A 26,299-nucleotide genomic window follows, 5' to 3' on the forward strand; every position below is an offset into this window, starting at 1 on the left:
ACAGGGTGAGGATGCGTATAGAGCTGAGTCAGCGGGCATCGGCCATACCTGTGGGTTCCATCCCTTGTCTGTAAGCATCATGGACTAGCTTAGCTAAAGCGCGGGCCAGTGTGAGTCTGTCGCGTAAGTGACACAAGGCGATGGCTGCTATAGACCTCCAACAGATGTGACACAGCCGTGTTGGTGACAATGCTGTGCTTCAAGGGAAAGCGAGATAGGACAGGAAAACATTTGGCACGTCTGACATCAGGAGACCCACGAACAAGAATGGTGGATTTTTTGTCCAGGCCACAGCCATAGCAGCTCACACAGGCAGGCAGGACAGCATGGGAGACCATGGCTGTCCCTATCCTGCCATACCATGTTTGTCTCCCACATTTGTGCTCCCCCAACACTACTTCCTGGTGGACATAAGCTCTGATCCCAGACAATGATGCAGGAGACAGGACAGATCTGAGGGTCATGTCTGTCTGGCTACATCAGCGAGCCTGGTGTGTGAGCCTCTAGAAAACGTGCAAAAAAATCAGCAAGGGGACACTGCATGTCACATGGGTGTGGTAAGGAAGGACAAGGTGGTTTTAAGTTAGGGGGTCAAGGGGCATCTTTGAAGAAAGATTCCTCTGGGGTGTTTCAGGAAAAACCTGCTCAAACCAGCTGGCCCAGGGAGAGGATGGAGCAAGTGCTGGCCCAGGACAGCCAGCCTGGTGTGTGGGCTTCTAGAGTGTATGCCACTCAGGCTGGAGGGGATGACATGGGAGGCCAGACATAGGGTTCAGCTGCCCTGGCACACCCCCACCTTTGTGTGAGCTTTCCTGCCAAGGTTCTAAATACCCTGCCCCACCAGCCGAGACTCAGCAACCAGAGCCCCTAAAAAGCCACATCTATTTTGGAGCACCTGAGCTCCCCAGAGCAGGGATGAGTCACTAGGACCACATCCAGCCAGGAAGCCAGAAACAGCTTGAGTAGGCTGAGTCACCCAGGCTGACCACACACCCCAACAAGCATCCATCCCCCCAATTCCTGCCTTCCTGAGGTCTCCGATCACAGAGCGAACAGCCCTGGCTTGTTGGAACATCCTCGCGACTGAGTCCCTCCACCTTGAGGTCTCAGGACCGAGATAGGATCACTGACCACATTTGCAGGGTGGGACCCAGAGGCCTGCTGTCCTCAGGCTCAGCCAGCGACTGGGCTGTCCCTCAGCAAAGGCTTTTCCTGCCGCCTCGTCTCTGAGTCCGCAGCGTGCCTCCAGTAGACGTGGTATGCAGGGCAGCAGCTGGCAAAGTGGGTTCAGAGAGCCAGGCCTGCACATTTGGGGTCGGGGAGGTAGAGGTGGCCGCCCGATGGCCGTCGGAAAGACAAATAGTGATCTCCTTCAGGAACATGCACGGTGGTTGAGCTCGCTTGGCAGAGTCTCTTGCAGGGCTGCCCTGTTATAGAGGACTGGAAGGGGTGCTGAGGCTGGAGATGAACCTCATGGAGCAGCCCAGAGTGCGACATGACTGGCTGGACACCCGTTCGTTCTATGTAACCCCTAGGGTCCAGGGTCCCTGTGTGCATGGGCTCAGCGAGGGACAAATGCGATGGCAGCATGGAAGGACATTAGGTAACACCCGTGAAAGGTGCTTAAAGCACTGAGTGAACACAGATGAGGGGATTTGATCCCACAGGGGCTGAAGGCTGGGCCTCCAGCTTCCTCTCTGCAGAGGGGAGAATTACCCACGCAGGATGCAGCTGAGAACGTTCCAGTGTCTTCCTCCATGGTAAAGGAACCTCTGGAAACCCATAAGCAAGGAGCTGCCTGCCCCTCTCCTGATGGCTCCCAAATGCCAACCAGGCCGCAGGGGTCAGGGGCCAGGCGGGAGTTCTCAGAGCACACTGAAGTAGGGCTCATGCTGACAGCCCAGGGGACCTGCTGCTGTGGGACCTGAGACCTCACTGGAGCCCGGCTGCATCTTCTCAGTTCCTACTGAGGTCTCCTGGGCGGCACTGTAGTTACTGGTGAGGACGTGTGCTGCACGCCGCTGTGGTCCAGCTGCCCTGCACCAGCACAGTTTCAGGAAGGCTGCCCGGAACTTCTGTGACATCAGGCTGTAGACGACAGGGTTGACAGCGCTGTTGGTGTAGACACAGGTGCGGCAGAACAGCAGGACCCAGGGGTCCAGGAAAGGCTGGGCCACAAAGGAGTTGAGCAGTACCAGTGTGCGGTAAGGGGTCCACAGCACGGCAAAAAGCAACACAACCACGGCCAGCATCCTGGTGGCCTACGGAGAGGAAAGGGGAGAGCGTGACCAAGCATGGGGCGGAGCTGACCACAGGCCTGCCGCATGTGTCAGATGCCAAAATCAGAAGGTTGGGGATCCCTCAGAACCGGGCCTCAGACAGCACCAGGACGGTCACCACCCTTTCCAGTGACACAATTCTGTTACAAAGTCCCTGGCCCCAGATAGGGTCCCCATTGAGACTTTGGGCACCCCTATCTCATTTTCAGCCACCCGACCTTCCTCTCCCCAATCCTGAAAGCTCCCATTTTATACCTTCAAAGTCCCTTCTCTGCTCAGCCTGCCACCTCACCGCAGCCTTGGCTGTTCCTCTCCCTGGAATGCGTCCATGCTCCCAGCTTGGGTTTCCTCCTTGCCAAGCTCAGAGTTCTATCCATTTGTCACCTGTCGGCAAAGTCCCCTGAACTGCCTGTCCCCTACCTGCTGTTCTCCAGCATCACTTGCTCCCTTCCTGCCTGCCTTCCGACAGGCTGGGGTTTACTTGGTTCTACTGTTGTAGTTCAAGGAGGGCATCTGACAGCCTTTCCATGCTCTCCTCCTGTGATCCAACACCCACCTGGCACATACGAGGGCTTAATGGGCATTGGATGGATGGGTGGATGGGTGGGTGGGTGGATGGGTGAATGGGTGGATGAGTGGATGAGTGGATGGATGGATGGATGGGTGGATGGGTGGATGGATGGGTGGGTTGGTGGGTGGATGGGACAGACAGACAGACAGATAGACAGTTGGACAAATGAAGGACCAAGCGACTGTTTCACTTACCTGCTTTCCCCATCACACCCTGTATGTTTTGTGTTCTTTTGCATACCCGTGCCTTTCCCTGTGACTCTTCCCACATGCAACCCCACCTGCACCTGGGAGGACCCCTAACCTGCTTCCTGGAGCTCTTGGCCCTGGAGCAGTTGCCTGGTGCAGCCTCGCTCTGCCCATGGGGCTGCCTCTCCTTCTGCCAGGCCTCCTGGGACAACGGGCTCTGAAATAAAATCCTCCCGATAAGCCCATAGAGCACGAGGGTCACCAGCAAGGGTCCGATGAAAAAGACAGCGAAGTCCAGCAGGTAGATGGGCAGGTAGAGTCCTCGGGGCACCTTGTAGCCACACTCAAGGCGCTGGTTGTCACGGACATTGAGGTCCACCAGGAAGAACCAGAGTAGGCAATAGAGGGACGTGACCCCCCAGATGCCTGCGATGATCCGTTTGGCCCGGGCCACAGTGCACACGGTCTGTGCTCTCAGTGGGTGGCAAATGGCTATATACCTGTGGGACACGAGCGAAGCGCGTTGGCTCCTAAGGACTGCTTGGCGCAGGTCTGAGACACCTACCTGTCCCAAGCTGAGACTTGTCTAGGTCACGGTGGCTGAGCTGTACTTTGGAAGGGCAGATATAGAGGGCTGCAGAGGGTTAGGGCAAGGACGCTTCAAGGACAGGCAGAGCAAAGCCAGCTTCTAGAGAGGAGCAGAGCAGTCTGCAAATGTCCCGTCCTGTGATTCCCGTGCCTTCTAAGGGCACCTTTGAGGTCTAAAGACACCGCATGTGGTCAGGGTCTCCGCCAAAGGCAGAGGATCATCCTGTACATCTGTCACATCCCTTTATTGCTCACTCATAGGTCCCCGGGGACAATCACATGGTATGGATGAGACAGCCCTACGCTGACTTGTCCCCAGACAAGAACATATGGGGATATGGCTGGGACAGGTCTGGGCTCTCTTCAGATCCTGCGCAGCCCTAACCAGCTACAGAGTTCAAAGCCTCGGCTCCTGCCAACAGCTGAATGTGACCCAAAATGCAGGCTTCGCGTCAGCGTGTTCAGCCACTGGACAGTTTGTCTCTGGGGTGTCACAGTCAGAGCTAAGCAAGACACGGTGGTACATTTGTAACTGCCGGACTCAGGAGATTGAAGCCATGGGGTGGCTATGAGTTTGAGCCAGCCTCAGCTACAAAGAGAATTCAAGGACAGCTTGCCACTCGAGTATGTATTCCAAATGAAGCCCTGTCTAAAAGGAACAAGAGAGCAAGCAAAGAAGAAAACCAAGCCGAGGCTGTGTGTCCGGCGCACGCCTTTAATCCCCATGCTTGGGAGGCAGAGGCAGGGGGAGCTCTGTCATTCCTGGGCCAGCCTGCTCTCCAAAGCGAGTCCAGGACAGCCAAGGATATAAACCCTGTCTTGCAAAACAAAACACAAACAAACAAACAAACAAGCCAAGCTGGAGGAGACTCAAGAGACTCCATAGCCAAGCACATTAGTGAAGGCCTGTTATTTCAGTTTCTTAAGACGCTGAGGCAGGAGGATCACAGCTTATAATCAGCCTTACGAGAAGCCCCTGTCCCTTTTAACTTTTAAAAAATATAAAGATTAGTGATGTGGCTCGCCTAATCCATGGAAGACCCAGGGTTCAATCCCCAGGAGTTGGGATGGTGAGAAGGACCATCCAACTGCCTGCATTCTGGAGAGGAGAGGCGAGGACTTTCCCTGATGTCCTACATAAATCTAGACGCAGAGTAAATGCCCACGTCTGTGCTGGTTCTCCCAGCACCTCCCACCGACTCAGCTCCCCTTCTCTTCAGAGCTACCTTAATTTGCCAGGAATTCCTGCTTGAACCCAGGCTCCCAGGATTCTCATTAAAAAAGACAAGGGGAGGGCTGGAGAGATGGCTCAGCGGTTAAGAGCGCTGACTGCTCTTCCAGAGGTCCTGAGTTCAATTCCCAGCAACCACATGGTGGCTCGCAACCGTCTGTAATGGGATCCGGCGCCCTCTTCTGGTGTGTCTGAAGGCAGCTACAGTGTACTCATATACAAATAAATAAATAAATCTTGAAAGAAAGAAAGAAAGAAAGAAAGAAAGAAAGAAAGAAAGGAAGGAAGGAAGGAAGAAAGAAAGACAGACAGACAAGGGGAAGGAAAAGGGCGTGGGGTAGCCCGTGGGCACTTACCTCTCCACAGTGAAGGCCAGGATAGAGCAGGAGGAGACATTGATGCCCAGGTACTGGAAGTAGGTGATGCCCAAGCAGCCAGCACGTCCATAGATCCAGTGCCCCACTAGGCTGTCAGAGACATTGGGCAGACCCGCAGCCAGCAGCACGAGGAGGTCAGCGAGGGCCAGGCTGACCAGGTAGCAGTTGGTGGGTGTGTGCATGTCACGCGAGGTCAGCACCACCAGAACCACCATGGCATTGCCCACGATGCCCAGGGTGCACACCAGGAGCACTAGGAAGACTGAGACCACCTTGTACTCTGGCAGGCCCAGCGTGGTGTCACCGTGAATGAGCGAGACATTGCTGGGGCCATCCATCTTGCTGGTGTTTTCTGTGGTGCCCTGTAGGCCTTGGTAACTGACCCGTGCCTGTTCCTTCTGATTTAATTTTTTTTCCTTTTTATTTTTTTTATGTGCACAGGCACTTTACCTAAATATACACGTGTGTATATTCTGTGTATCATGTGTGTACGTAGTGCCTCTGGAGGCCAGAAGATGGCATTGCATCCCCTGGATTGGAGTTACAGCCACCAATCTGTAAGTTGTCATATAGGTGCTGGGAATTGAACCTAGGTCTCTGGAAGAGCAGCTGGAGAAGCCATCAGGGCAGTCTGTAGGGAGTGGGGGATGCTGGGACAGGGCTCAGATAGGAAGACCAAGAAAGGAGCCAGTGTAGGGATGCGTATTTGAGAGGCTGATTACCCTCCATTGGGGTGCAGAATGGCAGGCATTGAGGAGGGCTGTATAGAGTCAGGGCTGGAGGAGGAAATGCAGCAGCTGTCAGCACAGGAAGATGGATGGTTCTTGGGACACCAGCTGCCGCAGCAGTCCTGTGATACTACAAAATGTACAATGTGGTCCCAGTCCACAGCTGAAGGTGGGAGGACTCAGCTGACACCCCTGAAGCCCGGAGCAGCAGTACCAGGCTCTGAGCCTCGTGGACTCTGGGTCTTCTGCTCAGGAATGCGAGGGTCTGAGGTTCAAGACACAGAGACTCAGATGAATCATGAGGAGGACACGGGTGTGTGTTCTGAGAACCACGGAGTAGCAGCTTCCTGGGAATGGCTACAAAGGATTTGTTAGGGATCCAGGTAGAGCAGGCACCAACCTGGGAGCAAAATGGGGGTTCAGCTTAGAGTGCGCATACACATACCTCCTACAACTGACACACGGGGCAAACATGCCACACTGCATACAAATAGAACACAAGATAAAACATACGTCATAGACACAAACACATACATCCCAATATACAACATACGCACATGCTACTATATATGACACACTTAGCAGACACACACTACACACTACACCTAGCCATACACACCCACACACCTTGATGCTTGCACCCTGTCAGTGTGATTACGTGTAGGCACGTGTGGGCCCAGCACCACATAAGCCCTCAGATGACCTGGAGCAGGCGGTCAAGCACATCATGCAGGGCCAGGCGCTTCTGCTCAGCCTGAGGCCCAGTGCCACACAGCACCACTGCAGCACTCAGGACAGGGCAGGCCTCACGGAGAAACTGTGCCTCCACAGATGCTGCCCACACACTACACACAGCTGTACACATGCAGCACAGAGCACATGTCTGTAGCCACACAACACACATGCACACGGCATGCGCCTGTGCCTACATGTGTGCACCGTACCTGTGCACATGGAAGATGCTTACACACACTTGAGCACACATCCATGTGTACACATACACACACAAAAATACAAACCAAATCATACCCAACACACACGATGGCTGCCCACACAGGCATTTCAAGCCTTATACATGTGTGCATACATGACTTTTAGCCCTGATGTGAAGCCCTGTGTACTGTGCTCACAGTATTGAACACACACACACACACACACACACACACACACACACACACACACCACAGACTGACTTTCCACAGCCTAGGCATATATACTGTCCACTCTCATATGCCCACAGACACATACATGACACGTCTGCCCGTACAGACCCAATGGGGACATTCCTGAAAAACAACCCTTTCTGACAAGATGGAGCAGAGGACCCTCGATCTGCAGGATCTAGCAGCTGCTTCAACCCCGGCAGCTCGCTCTCTCTCCAGTCAGCAAGAAGCTGGTTACCAGGGCTGAATCCAGAGACCTCACAGGGCTCTTCCAGATGCGGGAGAAATCCATCTTCCACGGCTGCAGATCCACCCCTGACATCTTACCTCCAGGGTTCTCACCTAAATTCTACACCTCTTTAGCCCTGATGTGAAGCCCTGTGTACTGTGCTCACAGTATAGGACACGCACACGCACACACACACACGCACCACACAAACACACACCACACACACACACACACGCACACAGACACACACACACACACACACACACACACACACACACACACGTGCACACACACACACGCACATCCCACTCAGTGGGGACCACTGCATACAATGTCCCAGCAAGAACTGTCCCCAACAGCCCCTGGACCCCTAAGAGAAACTTCTAAGGTCAGAGAACTTACCTGGTGAAGACTCAGTGAGTTTCCTCTTTCCAGGTCCGCAGGTTGGGGGCAGGGGATAAGAGAGAGAAAGGAGAGGGAAAGGAGGAGGCAGAGAATGAGTGGAAGGAGGGGGAAATAAGGAGGGAGGGAGGGAGGAGGGAGGGAGGGAGGGAGAGAGAGAGAGAGAGAGAGAGAGAGAGAGAGAGAGAGAGAGAATGAATTCCCGAGCCTCAATCATTCCGTGGAAGGAAGACGGCTTTATGTTCTGCCGACCGACTGCAGCATCACACATATGCGCGTGTGCACCTCACACAGACACACGCAGCCCCGCCAACTTCTCCCCAGCTCCTCAGTTCCGATTCCTCTGCAGAGCCGGGATACCGGTGTCAAGCTGTTCCAACATCCGCAGCCTAGGCCTCTCCAGCAGGGGGCCCCCGGAGGAGGAAGCAGGGGTGCCTGCCTCCTCTCCAGCTTAGGTGGGAAGAATGCTCTGTTTATCTGGCTGGCAGGGTTTCCTGCTAGGGAGCAGAGCAACTCTCTACCTGACAGACAGACAGACAGACAGACAGACAGACAGACAGACAGACAGACAGACAGACGGCAAAGAGCCCAGAGAGGAACCTGGAGAGTGGGTCAAATCCCCAGTGGCCAGATTAGACTGCAGCTCCAAGCTGAGTCCCACAGATGAGCCAGCCCCAGTGTCCCTGAGAGAAGGGGCTAGGCTGAGGGGAGGGGCAGGGCAGACTCCATCTACGTGGCTCTGAGGAAGCCACTCTCCTGACTGCAGGAAGACTTTGCATTCCACCTTTTGCGGGAGGAGAAGCAGGTACCCACGCTGCAGCAAATAACCCGGACCCCTGACCCCTGCTCTGTAGAGAGGACCAACAAACTCGCTGGCCCTCTGGAGTGAACTTTGGTGGAATTGTGCCTCGGTTTGTCCTTGGGACCCTCGGAGGCGATGTTACCTCTCCTCCCGGGAAGGAGTTTTAGCAGCACAAGTGGGAGCTTTGGAAGAGCGATGATGTCACCCATGATACGGAGACAGGACACAAACTAATAAAGTAAGGTTGCATGGGGAGGGGACAGGTTGTTTACACAGAAAGCTTTGGCCTGGTGGTTTGAACTGGTTTATCTGTATAGAGTTTGTGGAAGAGCGACAGGGGAATGGAGGTTAATGAGATACCTAACTCAGGGGAAGCCATAAGTGATGGACATGTCTGTGGAAAAAATCCCTGAATGGCAGGCAGCCTTGCGGGGTGGGAGGAGCAGCAGACCTGCTTGACGGTGGGATTTGCCTAGGGAGTAGAGATGCTCTGAGAACCGATGTTACAAGCCCTGGAGGGGATGCATCAAGGATGGGGATATCAGAAACAGAGGCAGAGGCAGCCGGAAGGGAGACAGGGATGAGGCTGGCCTTCTGTATTGGCCTGAGACTTAGCAGGAGAACCAGATGAGAGAGAATAACTGGAGATGTTGGCCTGTTGCTTTTTATGGCTAGGGGGCCAGAAGGGAAGAGCGCCCCTATTCAATGGTAATACAGAACCCCTCCTGAGACCCCGAAAACAGAACCCATGGGGAAGGAACCTAAAGGTGACAGGACACTCCTCGGGTCCAGCCTGTAACATAAAGGGAAAACCGATGTCTCAGAGTGCAGACAGAGGCCTTAACAACGGTCAGTGTGGAAGACTATGTAATCAACAGAGCTAGTGGAACTAGGGAACAATGCAGGGCTCCTCTGCCACCTGACTTGTGAGGCTAGGACATGAGGCTCAGACAGCATCGGCCTGAGTGCTACAGAAGAGAAGAAACTGGGCAAGGCCCATCCTTCCTTGAGACAAAGGCATCACAGCCCAGAGCAGTGCGGCAGTGAGAGGGGTCAGTCCCTGGGGACATGGCGCTGAGGAGAGGCTGAGGATACCTGGTTGTCTATCTGTAGCCAAGGTCTCCCTGAATATCAGGGACCAGAAAACAGAAGAGCCCTAAGCTAATCGGGCGTGTGGGAGGTGGTGTTGGATGCCCAATTCACAAGCTCATTGGGACTTTATGGGAGACCTAAGGGAAGGATTCGGCAAGGCTGAGCCTCATGATAGGTGGGAACCTAGTCTAAGTTAGGGTTTTACCACTGTGAATGGGCACCATGACCAAGGCAACTCTTATAAGGACATTGGGGCTGGCTTACAGGTTCAGAGGTTCAGTCCATTATCATCAAGGCAGGGAGCATGGCAGCATCCAGGCAGGCATGGTGCAGGAGGAGCTGAGAGCTCTACCTCTTGTTTTGAAGGCAGACAGGAGAAGACTGGTGTCCTCAGGCAGCTAGGAGGAAGCTCTCAAAGCCCACCCTCATAGTGACACACCCACTCCAACAAGGCCACACCTATTCCAACAAGGCCACACCTCCAAATAGTACCACTCCCTGGGCCATGCATATTCAAACCACCACAGACCTATATGAACCAGGAGAGACACTGACCTACCTAAAGCCTTGGATCTCAGCATATACCCTGGTTCTTCAAGGTACTAAAGCAGGTAGAACAAGTGAGAGAGGAGAGAGGCAGGCAGAAGGGTCTGTCTGTGTCTCCTGAACACAGGTATAGCTGGATTTGTGCCACACAGGAATCTCTAGGGACAAAATTCATGGGCAACCAAACTCTGGGTTGGCTGGTTAACATGCGGAAAGCCAAGGGGAAAACGTGACCAGGAGGTGCAGTCAATCTGCCTGTACCCCACACTGATAAAGAATGTCCCTTGGATGGGAGTCTTCCCAGCCACTCCTCTGTAGGGATGGCCAAGATTGAGCTCACACATGAGGGCCACACAGGGTGACAGGAGGTGCCATGTTGAATTGATGACTTATTGATCATTCATCGATAAATATGCAGATTACATGGGTCCCATTGCATGGGATACCGGAGCAGGACGCAGATTGATTTCAGTTACTTCCCAAAGCACGGAGGTTGTTGAATGGTGGGATGGGTACGGAGGGTAAAGCCATAGAGATGGAGGGGTATAAACTCGCTTTTGAGGGTGGGCAATCATCTCTCTTCAAGGATACATAATGTGTGCACCTCTCCCATGCAAAGGCCCATTCTTGGGGTGGATGCTTTACTAGGACACCCTACTGACTGCTGCCTGGAGTTCTGGCTGATGTCTGAAATGGTAAACATGGGGCAGGGGGAGGTGGGAGCTGTAAAGTTACCCATTTCCCAAATGGTGGCAAGACTATTCAACAGTAGGGGCTTCCTAAGGGTCAGGATGGAACTACAGAAACCAGCCGGGACCTGGAAAGGGCAGAGGTGAACTACCCAGACCAGAGCCCTTTCTTTTCTTTTTTCTTTTCTTTTTTTAAGATTTATTTATTTATTATATGTAAGGACACTGTAGCTGTCTTCAGACACACCAGAAGAGGGCATCGGATCCTATTACAGATGGTTGTGAGCCACCATGTGGTTGCTGGGATTTGAACTCAGGACCTCTGGAAGAGCAGTCAGTGCTCTTAATCACTGAGTCATCTCTCCAGCCCCTAGAGCCCTTTCAACAGCTGGTATGACCCATATGAAAGTTATGGCTCCTTGAGAGTGAATGACAAGGGTCAACTAAGGTGGTACCTCCCATGCAGGAGGCTGCACCTGGTATTGCTCTGCTAAAACGAGCAGCTGGTGCAGATAGTGGGGGTCTCTCCCCAGCAGTGGACCTAGGCAGTATAGTGTTAGTACCTCTACAGCTGCTGATCCCCAAGACCAGAGGTCCCCAAAATGATAACGTCTATTGCCACTAGTGATAAAACCCTACTGAGGAAGACACCTCAAGCCGTGAGCACAGGAGAGGGAGAAATCAAGCTAGGAACACCCTGGCTCACCCTGATGAAGCCTGGTACATTATGGCATCCATGGGGGCTTTGTGGTGGTTTGAGTAGGTATGACCCCTATAGACTCATGCATTTCGACGCTGGGCCCACGGAGAGTGGTGGCTGTTAGAAGGTGTGGCCTTGTTGGAGTAGGTGTGGCCTTGTTGGAGTAGGTGTGGCATTGTTGGAATAGGTGTGGCCTTGTTGGAGTAGGTGTGGCCTTGTTGGAGTAGGTGTGGCCTTGCTGGAGTAGGTGTGGCCTTGTTGTAGTAGGTGTGGCCTTGTGGAGTAGGTATGGCCTTGTGGAGTAGGTGTGGCCTTGTCAGAGTAGGTGTGGCCTTGTTGGAGGAAGTGCACCACTGTGGGAGTAGGCGGTCTCGGATGCTCAAGCATCCTCTAGTGTGGCTGGCTGCTCACAGTCTCCTGCTGCTTACGGATCAAGTTGTAGAACTCTCAGCTCCTTCTCCAGCAACATGTCTGCCTGCATGACGGGCGTGCAGAGGTTCAGTCCATTATCAAGGTGGGAGCACGGCAGCATCCAGGCAGGCATGGCGCTGGAGGAGCTGAGAGTTCTACATCTTTTTCTGAAGGCAGACAGAAGACTGGTTTGTAGGCAGATAGGACAAGGGTTTTAAAGCCCAAACCTCAGTGGCATAAGTCCTTCAACAAGACCACACCCACTCCAACAAGACCACACCCACTCCAACAAGGCCACGCCTTCAAATAGTGCCACTCCCTGGTCCAAGCACATACAAACCATCACATTCCACTCCCCAGCCCCCAAAGACTATTCAAACCTATGAGTCTATGGGGGCCACACCTAAACATAAAATAATGCAAAATACATTTAATCCAACTTCAAAAGTTCCCATAGTCTGTAGCACTCTCAACAATGTTAAAAGTCCAAAGTCTCTTCTGAGATTCATCCAATCACTTTACCGTAATCCCCAAACAAGACAGGAAACCAGTTGGACAAACCCCAAACTCTGCATCTCCATGTCTGACGTCAAAGTGGTCTTCAGCTCTCCAGCTCCTTTTTCAGTTGACTGCAACAAACTTCTTTCTCCTGGGCTGCTTCTACTCCGTTAGCATTATGCTGTCTTTAGGTGTGGCCCACAGAGACTCAAATGTTTGACCAAGCCTTTGGGGGCCAGGGAGTGGAATGTGATAGTTTGCATATGCTTGGCCCAGGGCGTGGCCCTATTAGGTGTGGTCTTGTTAGAGTAGGTGTGTCACTATGGGCATAGGCTTAAGACCCCCCGCCTAGCTGCCTGGAAGTGAGTCAGATGAAGTTGTAGAACTCTCAGCTCCTCCTGCACCATCACCACACTTGCCTGGATGCTGCCTTGTTCCTGCCTTGATGATAAGGGACTGAACCTCTGGCCTGTAAGCCAGCCCCAATTAAATGTTGTCCTTTATAAGACTTGCCTTGGTCATGGTGTCTGTTCACAGCAGAAAAACCCTAACACACACACACACACACACACACACACACACACACACACACACACGCAAGTCCTGGCCTTATCACATGGATGAGAGCTGCCTGCCGAGTCCATGAGCCTTCAATAAAGTGAGACGTGGGGATGTGGTCTTCGGATCCTTGCTATACAGAGCAGAAAACCAGCCCCACAGCAGACTGCAGTGTCTTGAACGGATTCTCCACCCACAAGTCACCCCAACCTCTGTTAACATGGTCACCACACAAATATAAATTTCTAAGCAAGCCGGTGTAGGAGGTGCAGTGCGCTTTGCAACTTTATGCTGACTTTATTTCCCTGTGTGCATCTGTGTAGCCATCACTGGTGAGTTCACCCTCACAACTTGCCTTCTGCACCTGACCTGGAGCCAACCGCGCCTCCAACGAGGGTTCAGCACAGCATACGTCCACATGCCCTGGGAAGACATTCATAGTCCTCAGCCAGACAATACTCGCCGGCCCAGCTATAATGTTCATAGCTGTGGGGACAGCACTAGCCCATGGAGGTTGAGTGTGGGGCTTCCTAAACTTTCCGTTCATGATCTCTTTGAAAGCCCAAGAAAATTTTACATGACCTGGGCTTTTCAATATAAAAAATAGGTATATAAGCGTTTACTGATAATCTCAAGCTTATTTTTACAAAGTTATTTGGAGCTGTGGTGATGCAGAGAACCTGCCTGTTACATACTTGGGTGTACCACTTACACAAAGCATGGCGGCGCATACCTGCAGTCCCAGACCCTTGGCAAGGTGAAGGCAGGAAGATCAGAAGTTTAAGGCCATCTTCGGCAACATAGCGAGTTCAAGGCCAGCCTGTACCTGCAACCCTGCAGAAATAAACTTCTGAATATAGGTAGGAGCTGACCCCACATGGGCCCTTTGCAGCAGTCATTGGCTCACCCAAACCAGTAGCTGAGGCCCTGCGATGCAGAAGCAAGAGAAAAAAAAGCCAACAGAGGTCTTGGGATCCTCTGTCTAACCTCCCTGAGGTGAGAATCTTGGCTGAGATTTATTTATTTATTTTATGTGTATGAGTACACTGTAGCTGTCTTCAGACACACCAGAAGAGGGAATCGGATCCCATTACAGATGGTTGTGAGCCACCACGTGGTTGCTGGGAATTGAACTCAGGACCTCTGGAAGAGCAGTCAGTGCTCTTAACCATTGAGCCATCTCTCCAGCCCAGCTGAGAGATGTTGAATTAAGTAGATGGGGTTCACAGTGGGGCACGGCCAAGGCCTAAAACTGACAGGACTGATAAACCCCTCTATACCAGAGAGCAGGTCCCCTGCTGACCCAGCCTGGTTCTTTCTCAGAAGTAGAAGTTCCACACATTCTGAGTGAGTCTCTTTTACAAGCCGAATTGACAGCTGGCCAAGCCAGAACAGGGTCAGCCGCAGAGCAGAGCTTGGCTGCTCTGGCACGCCACGCCCTCTGCTGGCCACATGAAGAATCAGTAAGGTGGTCCATTCTAAAAATGCTACCTTAGGACAAAATCATGTCAGCTCCTTTTGACATTTCAGACAGGTAAGGCTGGGCAAACATATATGCAGATGTCCAGCATGCCTTGAGTATGTGGGGAGCGGGAATTGAGTCCTTCAATGTACACTGTCTCATTATAGCCCCCAATTTAGAAAGCCAGCCCCAACTCCATACCTCTCTCTCTGCCCTCCATCTTCCTTCCTCCATATCGCTCTCAAGAGGCAACTCTTTTCCACGCTTCTGTCTTTGCAGGAATTTTTCTTTTCTTTTTTTTTAAAGATCTATTTATTATATATAAGTCCACTGTAGCTGTCTTCAGACACACCAGAAGAGGGCATCGGATCTCATTACAGATGGTTGTGAGTCACCACATGGTTGCTGGAATTTGAACCCACTGAGCCATCTCTCCAGCCAGCGCAGGCATTTCTCTTAGCATTAATCCTGATGATATTTTCCTATGCTGTTTCCAAATTATTCTCTCCTGCCTGTCCTTGAATTGTTCTTCCTGCTTCCTCCCAAGCTCTTGGATTACAGGCAGCCACCACGATTGCTGTTCATACTGATGTACCCCAGACACTTGCCTCTCTACACATCATTGACACCCCTGCTGGCGGTCCATCCACGTGCCCACCTGCTCCACACCTCTAAAAATACCCAGGATTATAATGGTTTTTTTTGTTTTTTTTTTTGAGACAAGGTTTCTCTGTGTAGCTACTCGTTTTGTAGACCTGGCTGGTCTTGAACTCACAGAGAGGTACCTTGCCTGCCTCTGCCTCCTGCGTGCTAGGATAAAAGTCCTGTGCCACTACCACCCGACTCATGACTATAAATATTCTGTGAGTGTGATTGTCCTGGTTGGTTGGTTTTGCTTTTGTCAACTTGACACAAGCTTGACTTACCTGAGAAGAGGAACTTTGTAGCTAGTCATTTGCTACTTTGTGTGTCTTCTTTCTTCCACTCTTCTCCACCATGTTCCCACCTTTTAACGCCCTAACACTAGAGAAGAAAGGGGAGGAAAGGAGACTACTTCCTGCTGACTGAGGGCGAGTTCTTGGGTAAGTTTGATCTTTGCTGTCAGGATATCTGATTTCTCCTCCTTTCTTTGCACACGGTGATTCAACAACCCGTGGGCATTTATCTACCCTCTGAAAAGTCCCCAGAATTCCCAACATCCTACAGTAGAACTAATTTCAGCTTATCCCCAAGTAGCTTACAAATAAATGAAGCTCAGATTATGGTTATTTTACCTGGCTTTAACAATTACTGGGGTCGCCCCTAATCTACCCCTCTGACTGCAGGCCTGGCTACCTCCCCAGGTACTTGGCTGTTTCTCCTGGCCCTGCGCTCACGGTCCATCTCCTCTCATGGAGGCCTCCTCTCTCCTCATCCTTCCCCCTTCTCCCCTGGTCTCTCCTCCTCCAAACAGCTCTCACCAAACCCACCCACCTCGAATCCCTCCAGTGATTGGCTGTAGTCAATTTTATTTAACCAATAGTTTTAAGCCACAGAACAAGTTTGCACCGCAAAAGCTCGTGAACACACTCATCAGCCCAGACCTTCTGCTACAGAATTAGCATCCAGATCAAACCTCAACAGAAAGTATCTGCAGCTGGCAGAAATCACTCCGCTGCTAGATTACCAACGCTGCTGTGGACAGTCCGAAGCAGCCGAATATCCCACACCTGGGATTAAAATAAAAACATATTCTTATATTTATTTTTAAAAGAAACAGGAATTCCACAATTGTCACTACAAAATTCAACTAAGAGAATGCCTCCATCAGATTGTCTGTAGACAAGCCTGTGTGGTGTTTTTGATTAATGACTTGGGTGAGAGGGCTCATGTTACTGTGACAGGCGTCACCCCTGAGCAGGTGGTCCTCAGGACTACAAGGAGGCATTCTGAGCAAACCACAGAAGCAAGCCAATAATTGGCATCGCTCCAATGTGTGTTTCAGCTCCTGCTGACTTCCCTCCACGCTGGACTAGAAACTGGGTTGTTGTTGCTGTGTTTGGTTTTGCTTTTAAAGACAGGGTTTCTCTGTGTAGCCCTGGCTATCCTGGAACTCACTCTGTAGACCAGACTGGTATCAAACTCATTGCCTGCCTCCGCCTTCCGACTGCTGGCTGTGCCATCGCCATCACCCACTGCCAGGCAACTGGACTATATATAAACTATAAGCTGGAATTAGCCCTTTACTCCCCAGGCTGCTTTTGATACTATTTTTGTCACAGGGAAAACAATGACCCTCTGTGTATCTTCTGCCACTTGACTTTTTCAATGTAATTTGAGTTTCATGCCTGCTTCCAAACAGTATCTTATATATTTAGATTCATCTAATTTTAACAACTGTAACATTGTAAGCAGCGTGTAGTATTAGTTACAATGTTGAAATATCTCCTGATAAATCTTTGGGCCATCTCCAGGACTTTTTCCTGTATATTTTATTATAAGATTTTGGTGTCTACTCTTGTCCATGTCTCCTGGACCCCGAGGTCACCCACCGATCTCGCAAGCTCTGAACATCGGAATCGCCTGGGCCTGCTGAATGGAGGTTGCAGGGATTTCTGGTGTGGAACACTCTCTGCCAAGGTCATGCCTTGATTAGCAGGGCTGAGTTGTACACACAGGTGGCACCCAGCCCTGGTGCGTCTGGAGTGTGCCTGAAAAGAATTCCATCCGAGGTGAGACCTAAGTATGAATAACTGTGAATCAGACAGAGGGGTTTCAGGTTGTTTGAGAGGCCCACGTAAAGACTTGATACCTTTAGCTACGGTTTCTACTGCTGTGATGAGACACCATGATCGCTGAGTTGGGGAGGAAAGGGTCTATTTGGTTTACATCTTCATAGCACTGTTCATCATCCAAGGAAGTCAGGACAGGAACTCAAGCAGGGCCGGAACCCAAAGGCAGAGGCTATGGAAGGGATGCTGCTTACTGGCTTGCTCCCTATGGCTTGCCCAGCCTGCTTTCTCATAGAACCCAGAACCACCAGCCCAGGGATGACACCATGCACAAATGACTGGGCTTCCCCCATCAATCACTAATTTACAAAATGCCCTACAGCTGAATCTTATGGGGGCATTTTTTCCTCTTTTCAGATGACTCTAGCTTGTGTTGAGTTGACAAAAAAAATTATCCTGCACGCCTGAGTACAGGAAAGAGAACATGAGTGCATGGGAAATGGGCCAGGAACACCAGGCCATGGGAGGAGGGGGCATCAGGAGTTTAGGTTTTATTTTGTGGCTGGAGAAGCCCCTGGAGGAGTGACTGAAATTGAGCTCTAAAATGAGGCAGGAGTGAGATGAGGCGACTTTGGTATTAATTCAGGCAAGAACCAGGGATGGAGAGCATAGAGAGGTTCAAGATCCAACTGAAAGGCCAACTAGTTCCCTAGTTTATCACCCCAGCCTCTGTTAACTGCATTTCTGCTTTGGTGCTATGGCCACCAACATATAGGAAGTGTTTGTCTCACCATCTCAGAGCTTAGTACGTACGAACTGACAGATGTATGTGTGTGTGTGTGTGTAGTCCAACACTGGCTGTCTACCAGCACTAAGTCCAAGAATCCTGTAGTTGTCCAGTCCACGAGGCTGGATGTCTTGACTGGCCTTCATCATATGTCAGAATCCTGAAGGCAGAGGCCCTGTAGCCAGTGAACGGATAACTCGCCGGACAGAGCGAGGGCAGGCAGGCCAGGGGCAAGGTCTTCCTACTTCCATGACTTTTATATCAGCTAACAAAAGAAAGGTGTGGCCCAGATTAAAGGTGGATCTTCCCACCTCAAAAGATCCAGGTTCGGGGTGGGTCTTCTGACCTTCAAGGGCTCTCACAGGTGCACCTAACCACTTGGGTTTTGGTAGCCAACTTTCTCCTGCTACAGGTTCCAGTAGCGTCGCTACCTTTAGAACCCATCGAGAGGCGAGCTCGTTTGTGGGTCTGTCTCATGCTCTAATCCTTTTTGGAGGTGCCTTGTGCAGCAGGAACACCATCCTTATTCCTCTGGTGACCAGAAGCCTGTAATCTCCTGGAGAAAACTCCACTTCCCAGCCAGGCTTGCCCTCACCCTGGAGTAAGGAGAGCACTTATAATGCGCATGTCCTATTCTCTCCAGGTCTCCCTCAGAGCAGGAGCATGGCGCACTCTCTGGGAGACACACCGTCACCCTTCTACAGGGAGATTCTTTCTGTCTCCTTGGATAGCTACATCAGATGCAGCCCTGACTCTTGAACTGTCCCTTCCACACTGACATTTACATGGCACGTGACCCACCCGTCCTTTATCAGGTTCACAGCAACCCCCTTGAGCACTTGAGAACTTGTCTAGAGAGAGCACTATTTACCCAGGAGACTAAGTTTCCACACTCTGATAACTTTTCCTCAAAGAAGCTTGGGAATAGTTTGACAGTCACGAGCCTTGATTGCCGGTCCTACAACCTTTGGGCTTATGGGTAAAACGGGAGTCACTTTTGGAAGCAGCTCAGCTTGACCACTGTGAACACTCGGAGTGAGGTAAGAACAGGCTGGCCACTCTCTTAGTTTTGCTCTCACCAAGAAAAGTAGCTCAAGACTGCACCCCCACACCCCCTCATCGTGCCTTTTAATGTCCGTGGTGACATGGATTTAGCAAGGCATTATTTACAAGATGTCTGGATAGCCATCTTTCTGCATTCCCAGAAATCTGCACAGCTGCTACTCAGTTAAAAGGTCCCCCGAGATTGCAATCAGCCTTCTCCCTGCTCAAAGCTCTTGGCCCCGAAGCCAAGCCTGGACCTTGGAAGAGGCAGGAACCCAAGTCCATCAGTGCCCAGCTCCGGCCGCCTGCCCAGTCTGTCTGCTGCCTGCTCATGTTGGGAGCTCCAGGACCATCAGTGGCTCCTGTTCCCCACCCGACAGCTATCATGTGCTTCCCCTCCCAGCCCTATACTAGGTTCATTCTGCTTCTCTACTGACTTGCAGTTGGGATGTGGCTTTCTCTAGAAAGCCTTCCCTTGTGCTCTTGAAGGAGGAGCCAAGCTCCATTTTGCTTGGAAGCGTCTCCCCATTTTTGCCTATCAGAATACTTGGCCTGTGGTTAGGAAGTTGGGAACCTGATTTCTGTCAGTCTTCCCGTGGTGCTGCTGTCTGTTTGAAGAGGCTGAGATCGTGTGCTTGCTTGATGCTGGGTCCCTCTGGTCAACATGGGTCAGAAGGGTGCTGAGTGCACAGCCTGTGCCAGGGGAGCCAAAGGACGCACAGGCAGACTATGACTGAAATTTGACAGGTCTGGTGGCAAAGCATTCAGTCTGTCATTCGCGGTCTGTCACTGCTGCTTCTAGCACAAGTTCCTCTTAGTCATTACCTCGATCAGTCGTTCCATCCATACAATTACACAGTTAACTGTCCATCCACGTACCCATCCATTTGTCCATCCATCATCTTATCCATCCGCTCCTTCATCCCATCCACCCACCTACCCATTCATCCATCTGTCCATTCATACACACACACACACACACACACACACACACACACACACACACACACACACGCCCACATATGCAAATGACTACTGAATTACTTAGGGTTTTACTGCTGCGAACAGACACCATGACCAAGGCAACTCTTCTAAGGCCAACATTTAATTGGGGCTGGCTTACAGGTTCAGAGGTTCAGTCCATTATCATCAAGGTAGGAGCATGGCAGCATCCAGGCAGGCAATGGTGCAGGAGGAGCTCAGAGTTCTACATCTTCTTCTAAAGGCTGCTAGCAGAATACTGACTTCCAGGCAGCTAGGATGAGGGTCTGAAAACCCACACCCCCCCCAAGGGCCACACCCACTCCAACAAGGAAACACCTCCTAATAGTGCCACTCCCTGGCCAAGCATATACAAAACCCAGCCAGTGCTCTTAACCCCTGAGCCATCTCTCCAGCCCCACCTCCCTACATTCTTAAAGCATCGGCTTTGAGGACAACTTTGTGCAGTTGGTCCGTTCCTTCTACCTTTGTGTGGGTTCTGGGGTTGGACTCGCTTTGCCAGGCTTGAGCATCAAGTTCCTATACCTGCTGAGCCATTTCACAGGCCCCTAAAACAGAGGGTGGGATTTGAAGGTTTTGGTACAGTTATAAAGTTGTGTGGCTACCGCTGACCAGATTTCTGAATATGGCTGCCATTCCTAAAGGTGCCTGTTGAGGACTCTCTGTTCCCTACCTACAAAATATGATAAAACTGGCTGTTTTATATTTTTATATAAATAGAATATTATGCAACTTGCACTGCTATACTAACTAGTCTGGACTTGTAGATACTGCTCGATTGCAGTGAAGAAACATCATGACCAAGGCAATCCTTATAAAAGAAATCATTTAATTAGGGGCTTCCTTACAGCTTCAGAGATTAGTCCATTAGCATCATGGAGGGGAGCACTGGCAGCGTGCAGGTGGACGATGTTTAGTTTTGGACCCCAGGATAAGGGACTGAGGTGCATATTTTACATTTCAAAGCAGATCTGGCCTCTCGGTTCTCCCAGAATCCCTCATCCTCTATCTGGCAAATCCTGTCCGCAACCCTGGACTTTCCAGCCTAGGGCCTGGGCTACCCTTCCTCCAGTGGCTCTTCTCTTTATCCTGCCCCATCCCCAAGCCCTCTTCCTCTCTCTGCTTTCTTTTTCCCTTTAGCTCTTTCTCTCCTTTCCCATTGCCTCGGTTCTTGTGAACTCGCTGGAAAGCAGCCTCCCAACTGACCTGCATTTGATATAATATAGTCTGGCTTCGATTGGCTTATCTCACTGGCAGAGAAATAATTCATCAGACATGGTTCTATGTTCTACACCCTGATCCATAGGCAGAGAGAGAGAGAGACAGACAGACAGACAGACAGACAGACACAGGACTTGCCTTGGGCTTTTGAAACTTCAAAGCCCACCTCCAGTGACACACCTTCTCCAACAAGGCCTCACCTTCTAATTCTTTTTTTTTTTTTTTTTTTTTTTTTGGTTTTTTTTTTTTCAGAGCTGGGGACCGAACCCAGGGCCTTGCGCTCCGCACCTTCTAGTTCTTAAAATCCTTTCAAATAGTTCCCCCGCCCAGGAGACTCCGCATTTATATACAGGTGCCTATAGGGCCATTCTTATTCAAACTAGCACAGCTGGGTAGCTTGAACTGGTGAGTGTTAATCTTCCCCCAGAGGTTGAAGGGCTGGGCTGGCATGGCCTAACCCTGGCTTGCAAACTGCTGCTTTCTTCATATGGTGATGGTGGTGTGTGGACAGACAGACAGACAGACACACAGAACAGCAGAACGAGAGCGAGCGAGCGAGCGAGCGAGCGAGAGAGAGAGAGAGAGAGAGAGAGAGAGAGAGAGATCCTTGCACACACCTTTAATCCCAGCACTGGGGAAGCAGAAGCAGGCAGCTCTCTGTGTGCTAGGCTAGCCTGGGCTACCCAGTGAGACTTGATCTCTCCTTGGTATTTACTGAAGGACACCAATCCTATGAGATCCAGACCCTACCTTTATGACCTCATGGAGAAGTTCTGCTTCAAAATCCATACCGACTTGATGCTAGGACTTCACATGGAATTTGGAGGATGGGCAGCATAATTCAGCCCAAATTGTGGAGTCAAAAGTATTCGACTTGGGGTTGGGGATTTGGCTCAGTGGTAGAGCGCTTACCTAGGAATCACAAGGCCCTGGGTTCGGTCCCCAGCTCCGAAAAAAAGAAAAGGGAAGAAAAAAAAAAAAAAAAGTATTCGACTTGTCGTGACTGGCTTCTTTCCAGGGTTCCTCTGTGCTTGTAGCATGTGTCAGACTTCATCCCTTTCTGTGGCTGAATTAACGCTGCACTTCAAGACTATGACTGTTTTTTTCTTTCACCAATTTATGGGCATCTGGACTGTTTCACCTCGTCTGAGAAAGACAGGCAGACCCCAACCTTGTAAGACCAAGCCCGGCTCCAAATTTTGTAAGAGGCCAGTACCGAATGAACTCGGTACCCTTTATAAGGTCAGTAGCGAGGGTTAGAGGTGTGGACTTAGGCCTCGAGCGGCAGAGCTCCAATGACACAATCAGTTTAAGTCCTCCACAGGGAGATTACACTGGGTCACCGTAATCACATTTAACAATTGGGGATGTTTAACACCACAGAAACAGGTAAGAAAATCTAACCCCTCCAACTCCAAAAATCCTTTCTGTGAGAATACCAGGGCCTCGCGTATACTTGGCAGGTGCTGTCTCTACCTCAGAGCTACACTCCAGCCCCCAAAACACTTTTGGTCAAGTATTGGTATTTAATATGGCAGAAAGTTCATGCCCTGGGGAAACGAACGCTAAGTTTTTAGACCCTGGAATGTACACACGCACACACCAAGAGCCTCAAATGGCTTTGCCTACCCGGCACGCGTCCAGCCTGCTCCCCATCTGATCTCATCCAAGGAAACTACCACGAAGGTCCACAGACTGCGCACGCGCCGCTAAGAGTCCCGCTAGAGGGCGGGTCGACCTCGGTGAGCCTGCGCAGTAGCGGAGACTTCAGAGCGCGCGCCACGGAGGCGGGGCCAGCGGAGGCCGGAAGAAAGCGCGAGGAGGGCGGGGCTAGTGAGGGAAGCCCGCCGGCTCGCAGGACGGCCGTCGCGGCCTGATGACGTCGCACAATGGCCGGCCCCCGCGGGTAGTGGAGCCCGTTTGTTCCGCCCGCGTCGTGCCTGAAGCCAGAGCCAGTGAGAAGCGGAAAGGCTGAGGGACGTCCTGTCCACGCCGCCCCCACCCCAGCGGAGCCGTGGCCGCCTCCAGTCCTCGCGCTGAGGTAAGCGGGGCCGGCGGGAGGCGAGGAGGAGGCCGCCCCAGCGGCGGCGGGAGCGAGGCCCGGGAGCCCGGCGCCGCCTCCCGAGCGCTCGGGCGCGCGCCCCGGCTGTGCGCAGCCGCGGGCCGAAGCGCGGCCAGGACAGCGGGCAGGCGCAGCCCGCTGCGGCCTGGGGCGTCCGGGCGCCTTGGCGCGCCGTGGTCTGCCATGGTGAAGTTGGTTTTCCTGAAGCTGTCATTTTCCCTTCCGGGCCACTCGGCGTGGCACATGTTCGCCGCCTACAAAGGGGAGCGAATCACGCAGGTTGGCTTGGGAGGAGGCTGGCTTAGACTATCGACCGGCTCTATGGGGAACTTTGAGCTCTCTGGAGCCTCCTGCAACTTGCTCTCGCAACTTCAAGTGAGCACAGGTCGGACATACCCACTGTGCTTTGAGAGTCCGGGATCTCTTAGAAGTGTAACCTCCACGCCTCTTGGACTGGGAGCTTAGAGATGCCGATTCTTTAGTGTAAAGTAGCCAAACGTGTAGTGCTAGAAGGAAATTAAGCTAAGACTTATAGTCTCGCTCCTACTGGAAATTTAGTTTAGCCCGTATACTTTTGACAGCTGAGTTTACTGGGCACAATAACTTTTAAATGAGCTTTTTCTTAGCACTCATTAACGAGACTAGGTAATTCTTCAGACCCACTTGGGAATAACAAAAGAAGGCATTTGGTTCTTCATCATCTATCCCAAGGCAGAGGTTGAGATTCTCTACCCGCTAGGCTAGTTTGCATTTCCCAGTCCCTGAGAGGAGAATGGGAATGATCTTCAGCATGTTTGAAGCCCAGCCAGTCCTGGAACCAATTCAATATGTCCCAAAGCCTGAAACTCCTCTCCAGCTGTAGGTGGGGAATGCTCAAACATGTTAAGAGAAGTTTGGATTTTCTTCCCGAGCAGCCAACAGGTAAGCTTGTGCCTTGCTTGTCTCCAAAGAGATAGCCTGTCATCTGCACACCATCTCAAGGAGACCATCTCCTTATCAAAGAGTTCTTGCAGAGTTTAAGTCGCTTTGGGGGTGGTGTTTTTCAACATCCTGACATTCTTACCTATACATGGATGAAGCTATGAGTGAGGATTTTAACCAGGCATAACAGAACTTAGACATCAACATAGGATCTGCCCTGCTGAAAGTTGTTTCCCACAGCTGAGCATGGTGACCCACAGCTTAACCCCAGCACTTGGGGGAAGCAAAGGCAAGAGGATCTCTGAGCTCAAGGCTAGCTTGGTCTACATAGGGAGTTCCAGGACAGCCAGCACTACAAAGTGAGACCTTGGCTCAAACGAAAAGTCATTTCCCAGAAGTTGTATTTGTATGTTACTGATCTTTCTTAACAAAACCTGCTTGGAGCACTTTTCTCAGTAGTACGTCATGTAAAGAAATTAATAGTTACACCCCAGCCAGTCAGTGGTGACCGAGTCTTTAATCTCAGAACTCAGGAGGCAGAGGTAGGTGAATCTATGAGTTCGAGGCCAGTCAGGGCTACAGTGAGAAACCCTTTCTCCTCCCTAGGTCACACCCCATGTTTGACCAAGAATTGTTTTAACCTGTATTGGTAAGTCCACCAGGCCAGGCTCTTAAGTAGCTTGTAGCAGTTCCTCTAAGTGACCCAACTGTGAGAAGAACAAGACCTAACTGCTTTGCCATTAGTAAAGTGGTTGGAGTCACTTTGGCTTCCTAGAGCTGCTGCTGAGACTAGCTCTCGAGCTCTGTTACAATGTTTTACAATTTAGGTAACTTTATTAGATGTCTTCTGTTTGCAACAGGTGGTTCCTGGATTAATGGGATTTTATCATTTAGTCAAGCATTTTCCAGTATGTCAATTGCATCAGGGGACAGAGCTATTGAAAGACTGTCATTCCATCCCCTGAACATATTCACCATTGTGGATAGGAGGACTAAAGATTAGCTCTGAACTTCGGGAGTCCTACACTACTGGGTTAGTGGGTAAGAAGATTGTAGACATTGTAGCTGTACTGAGGACACTAGATTCATTGTTTATATGTAATAGCATATGTGCTTCCTTGCGACCAGTGTAGGGTAACACACAAAATTAGTCTTAAAACAAAACACTAACACCTAGAGAGACAGTGGATCTTTTTGGAGCATGACTGGAGATTAAGCTCTCTACTGATTCCCAGAGATTCCTGGCCTAAAGGTACAATTTGGTGTGTGCTTCTGATAAACATTGATTTGTAGTTGTCTCTGAAAGACGTTCATCTGATGTGACCTCTAGTAATACGGTCCTAGTAGGTCCCATGGGAGGGAAGATAGTGCAGCTCCTTTTCTCTTTTTTTTCTTTTTTTCGGAGCTGGGGACCGAACCCAGGGCCTTGCGCTTGCTAGGCAAGCCCTCTACCGCTGAGCTAAATCCCCAACCCCGCAGCTCCTTTTCTCAGAAAATCTTTCAGGGCCTCTGTAAGGTAAGTGCACTACAGAAGCCCTGGCTGTGCCTCCTGTGGATGCTACTGTGGCATTGCAGTCTCAAGTGTTCCAGGCAGATAGAGTGCAGTGTGTGATGTACAGGCTGCTGAGAGCCAGCCCTTTCAAAGCTTCCATCATCTCCCCTCACACTTTAGAGCAGGATGAGCATACAGTTTTCATCACTATGACAAATACCTGAAGGGATGAACTCATATAAAGAAAATATATAAGCTGATGTAGTGGTGAATACTTTTAATCCCAGCAATCCTAGGGAGGCAGGCAGAGCTCTGTGAGTTTGAGGCCAGCCTGATCTGCATAGAGTTCCAGACAACCAGGAATACCTAGACCCAATCTCAAAAAGGAAGATCTATCTCCCCCCTCTCACCCTCACTCACTCTCCTCTCTACATGCACATGTTTTCTATTCCAGACCCCTCTGTCTCCCTCTGCATGGAGACTTTGTTGACCTCTTCCTGTATGGTCAGTGAACTCACCCAAGAGCTGTCCCCAATAAACCTGTT

General features: G+C 51.1%; 2 protein-coding genes across 5 annotated transcripts in view; one reads left to right on the top strand and one right to left on the bottom strand.

Moving 5' to 3' along the window:
- Positions 1–851: 851 nt before the first annotated feature.
- Positions 852–5,817, bottom strand: LOC116886550 (thyrotropin-releasing hormone receptor-like). Its single transcript, XM_032888069.1, has 3 exons — positions 5,214–5,817; positions 3,154–3,538; positions 852–2,261 (listed from the first exon to the last, which is right to left on the bottom strand). The coding sequence occupies exons 1-3, from the start codon at positions 5,570–5,572 to the stop codon at positions 1,866–1,868; spliced, it is 1,140 nt and encodes a 379-aa protein (XP_032743960.1). The 5' UTR covers positions 5,573–5,817; the 3' UTR covers positions 852–1,865.
- Positions 5,818–23,137: 17,320 nt separating this feature from the next.
- Positions 23,138–26,299, top strand: part of Zc3h18 (zinc finger CCCH-type containing 18) — a 44,489-nt gene continuing 41,327 nt past the window's right edge. The window contains exon 1 of one of the 4 annotated variants that reach the window (XM_032887502.1): positions 23,138–23,320. Coding sequence is in view for 3 of the 4 variants with exons in the window: in XM_032887500.1 (XP_032743391.1) it covers positions 24,169–24,262 (94 nt within the window). In the remaining variant the exon portion in view is untranslated. Of the gene's footprint in view, positions 23,321–23,403; positions 24,263–26,299 lie in introns of those variants that run through there. The other 3 variants (XM_032887500.1, XM_032887499.1, XM_032887501.1) reach the window with 3 other exon arrangements.

This window comes from Rattus rattus, chromosome 17 (genome assembly GCF_011064425.1).
Source record: "Rattus rattus isolate New Zealand chromosome 17, Rrattus_CSIRO_v1, whole genome shotgun sequence".
Taxonomy (NCBI): Eukaryota; Metazoa; Chordata; class Mammalia; order Rodentia; family Muridae; genus Rattus; species Rattus rattus.

What these genes read in the sequence shown, in the direction of transcription:
- LOC116886550 (XM_032888069.1), bottom strand. Translation starts at nt 5,572, where the DNA reads ATGGATGGCCCCAGCAATGTCTCGCTCATTCACGGTGACACCACGCTG. An exon ending in CTGGCCTTCACTGTGGAGAG is followed by an intron (nt 3,539 to 5,213) that starts GTAAGTGCCCAC and finishes CGTGTCCCACAG; the next exon opens with GTATATAGCCATTTGCCACC. An exon ending in CCAAGAGCTCCAGGAAGCAG is followed by an intron (nt 2,262 to 3,153) that starts GTTAGGGGTCCT and finishes TCCTCTCCGTAG; the next exon opens with GCCACCAGGATGCTGGCCGT.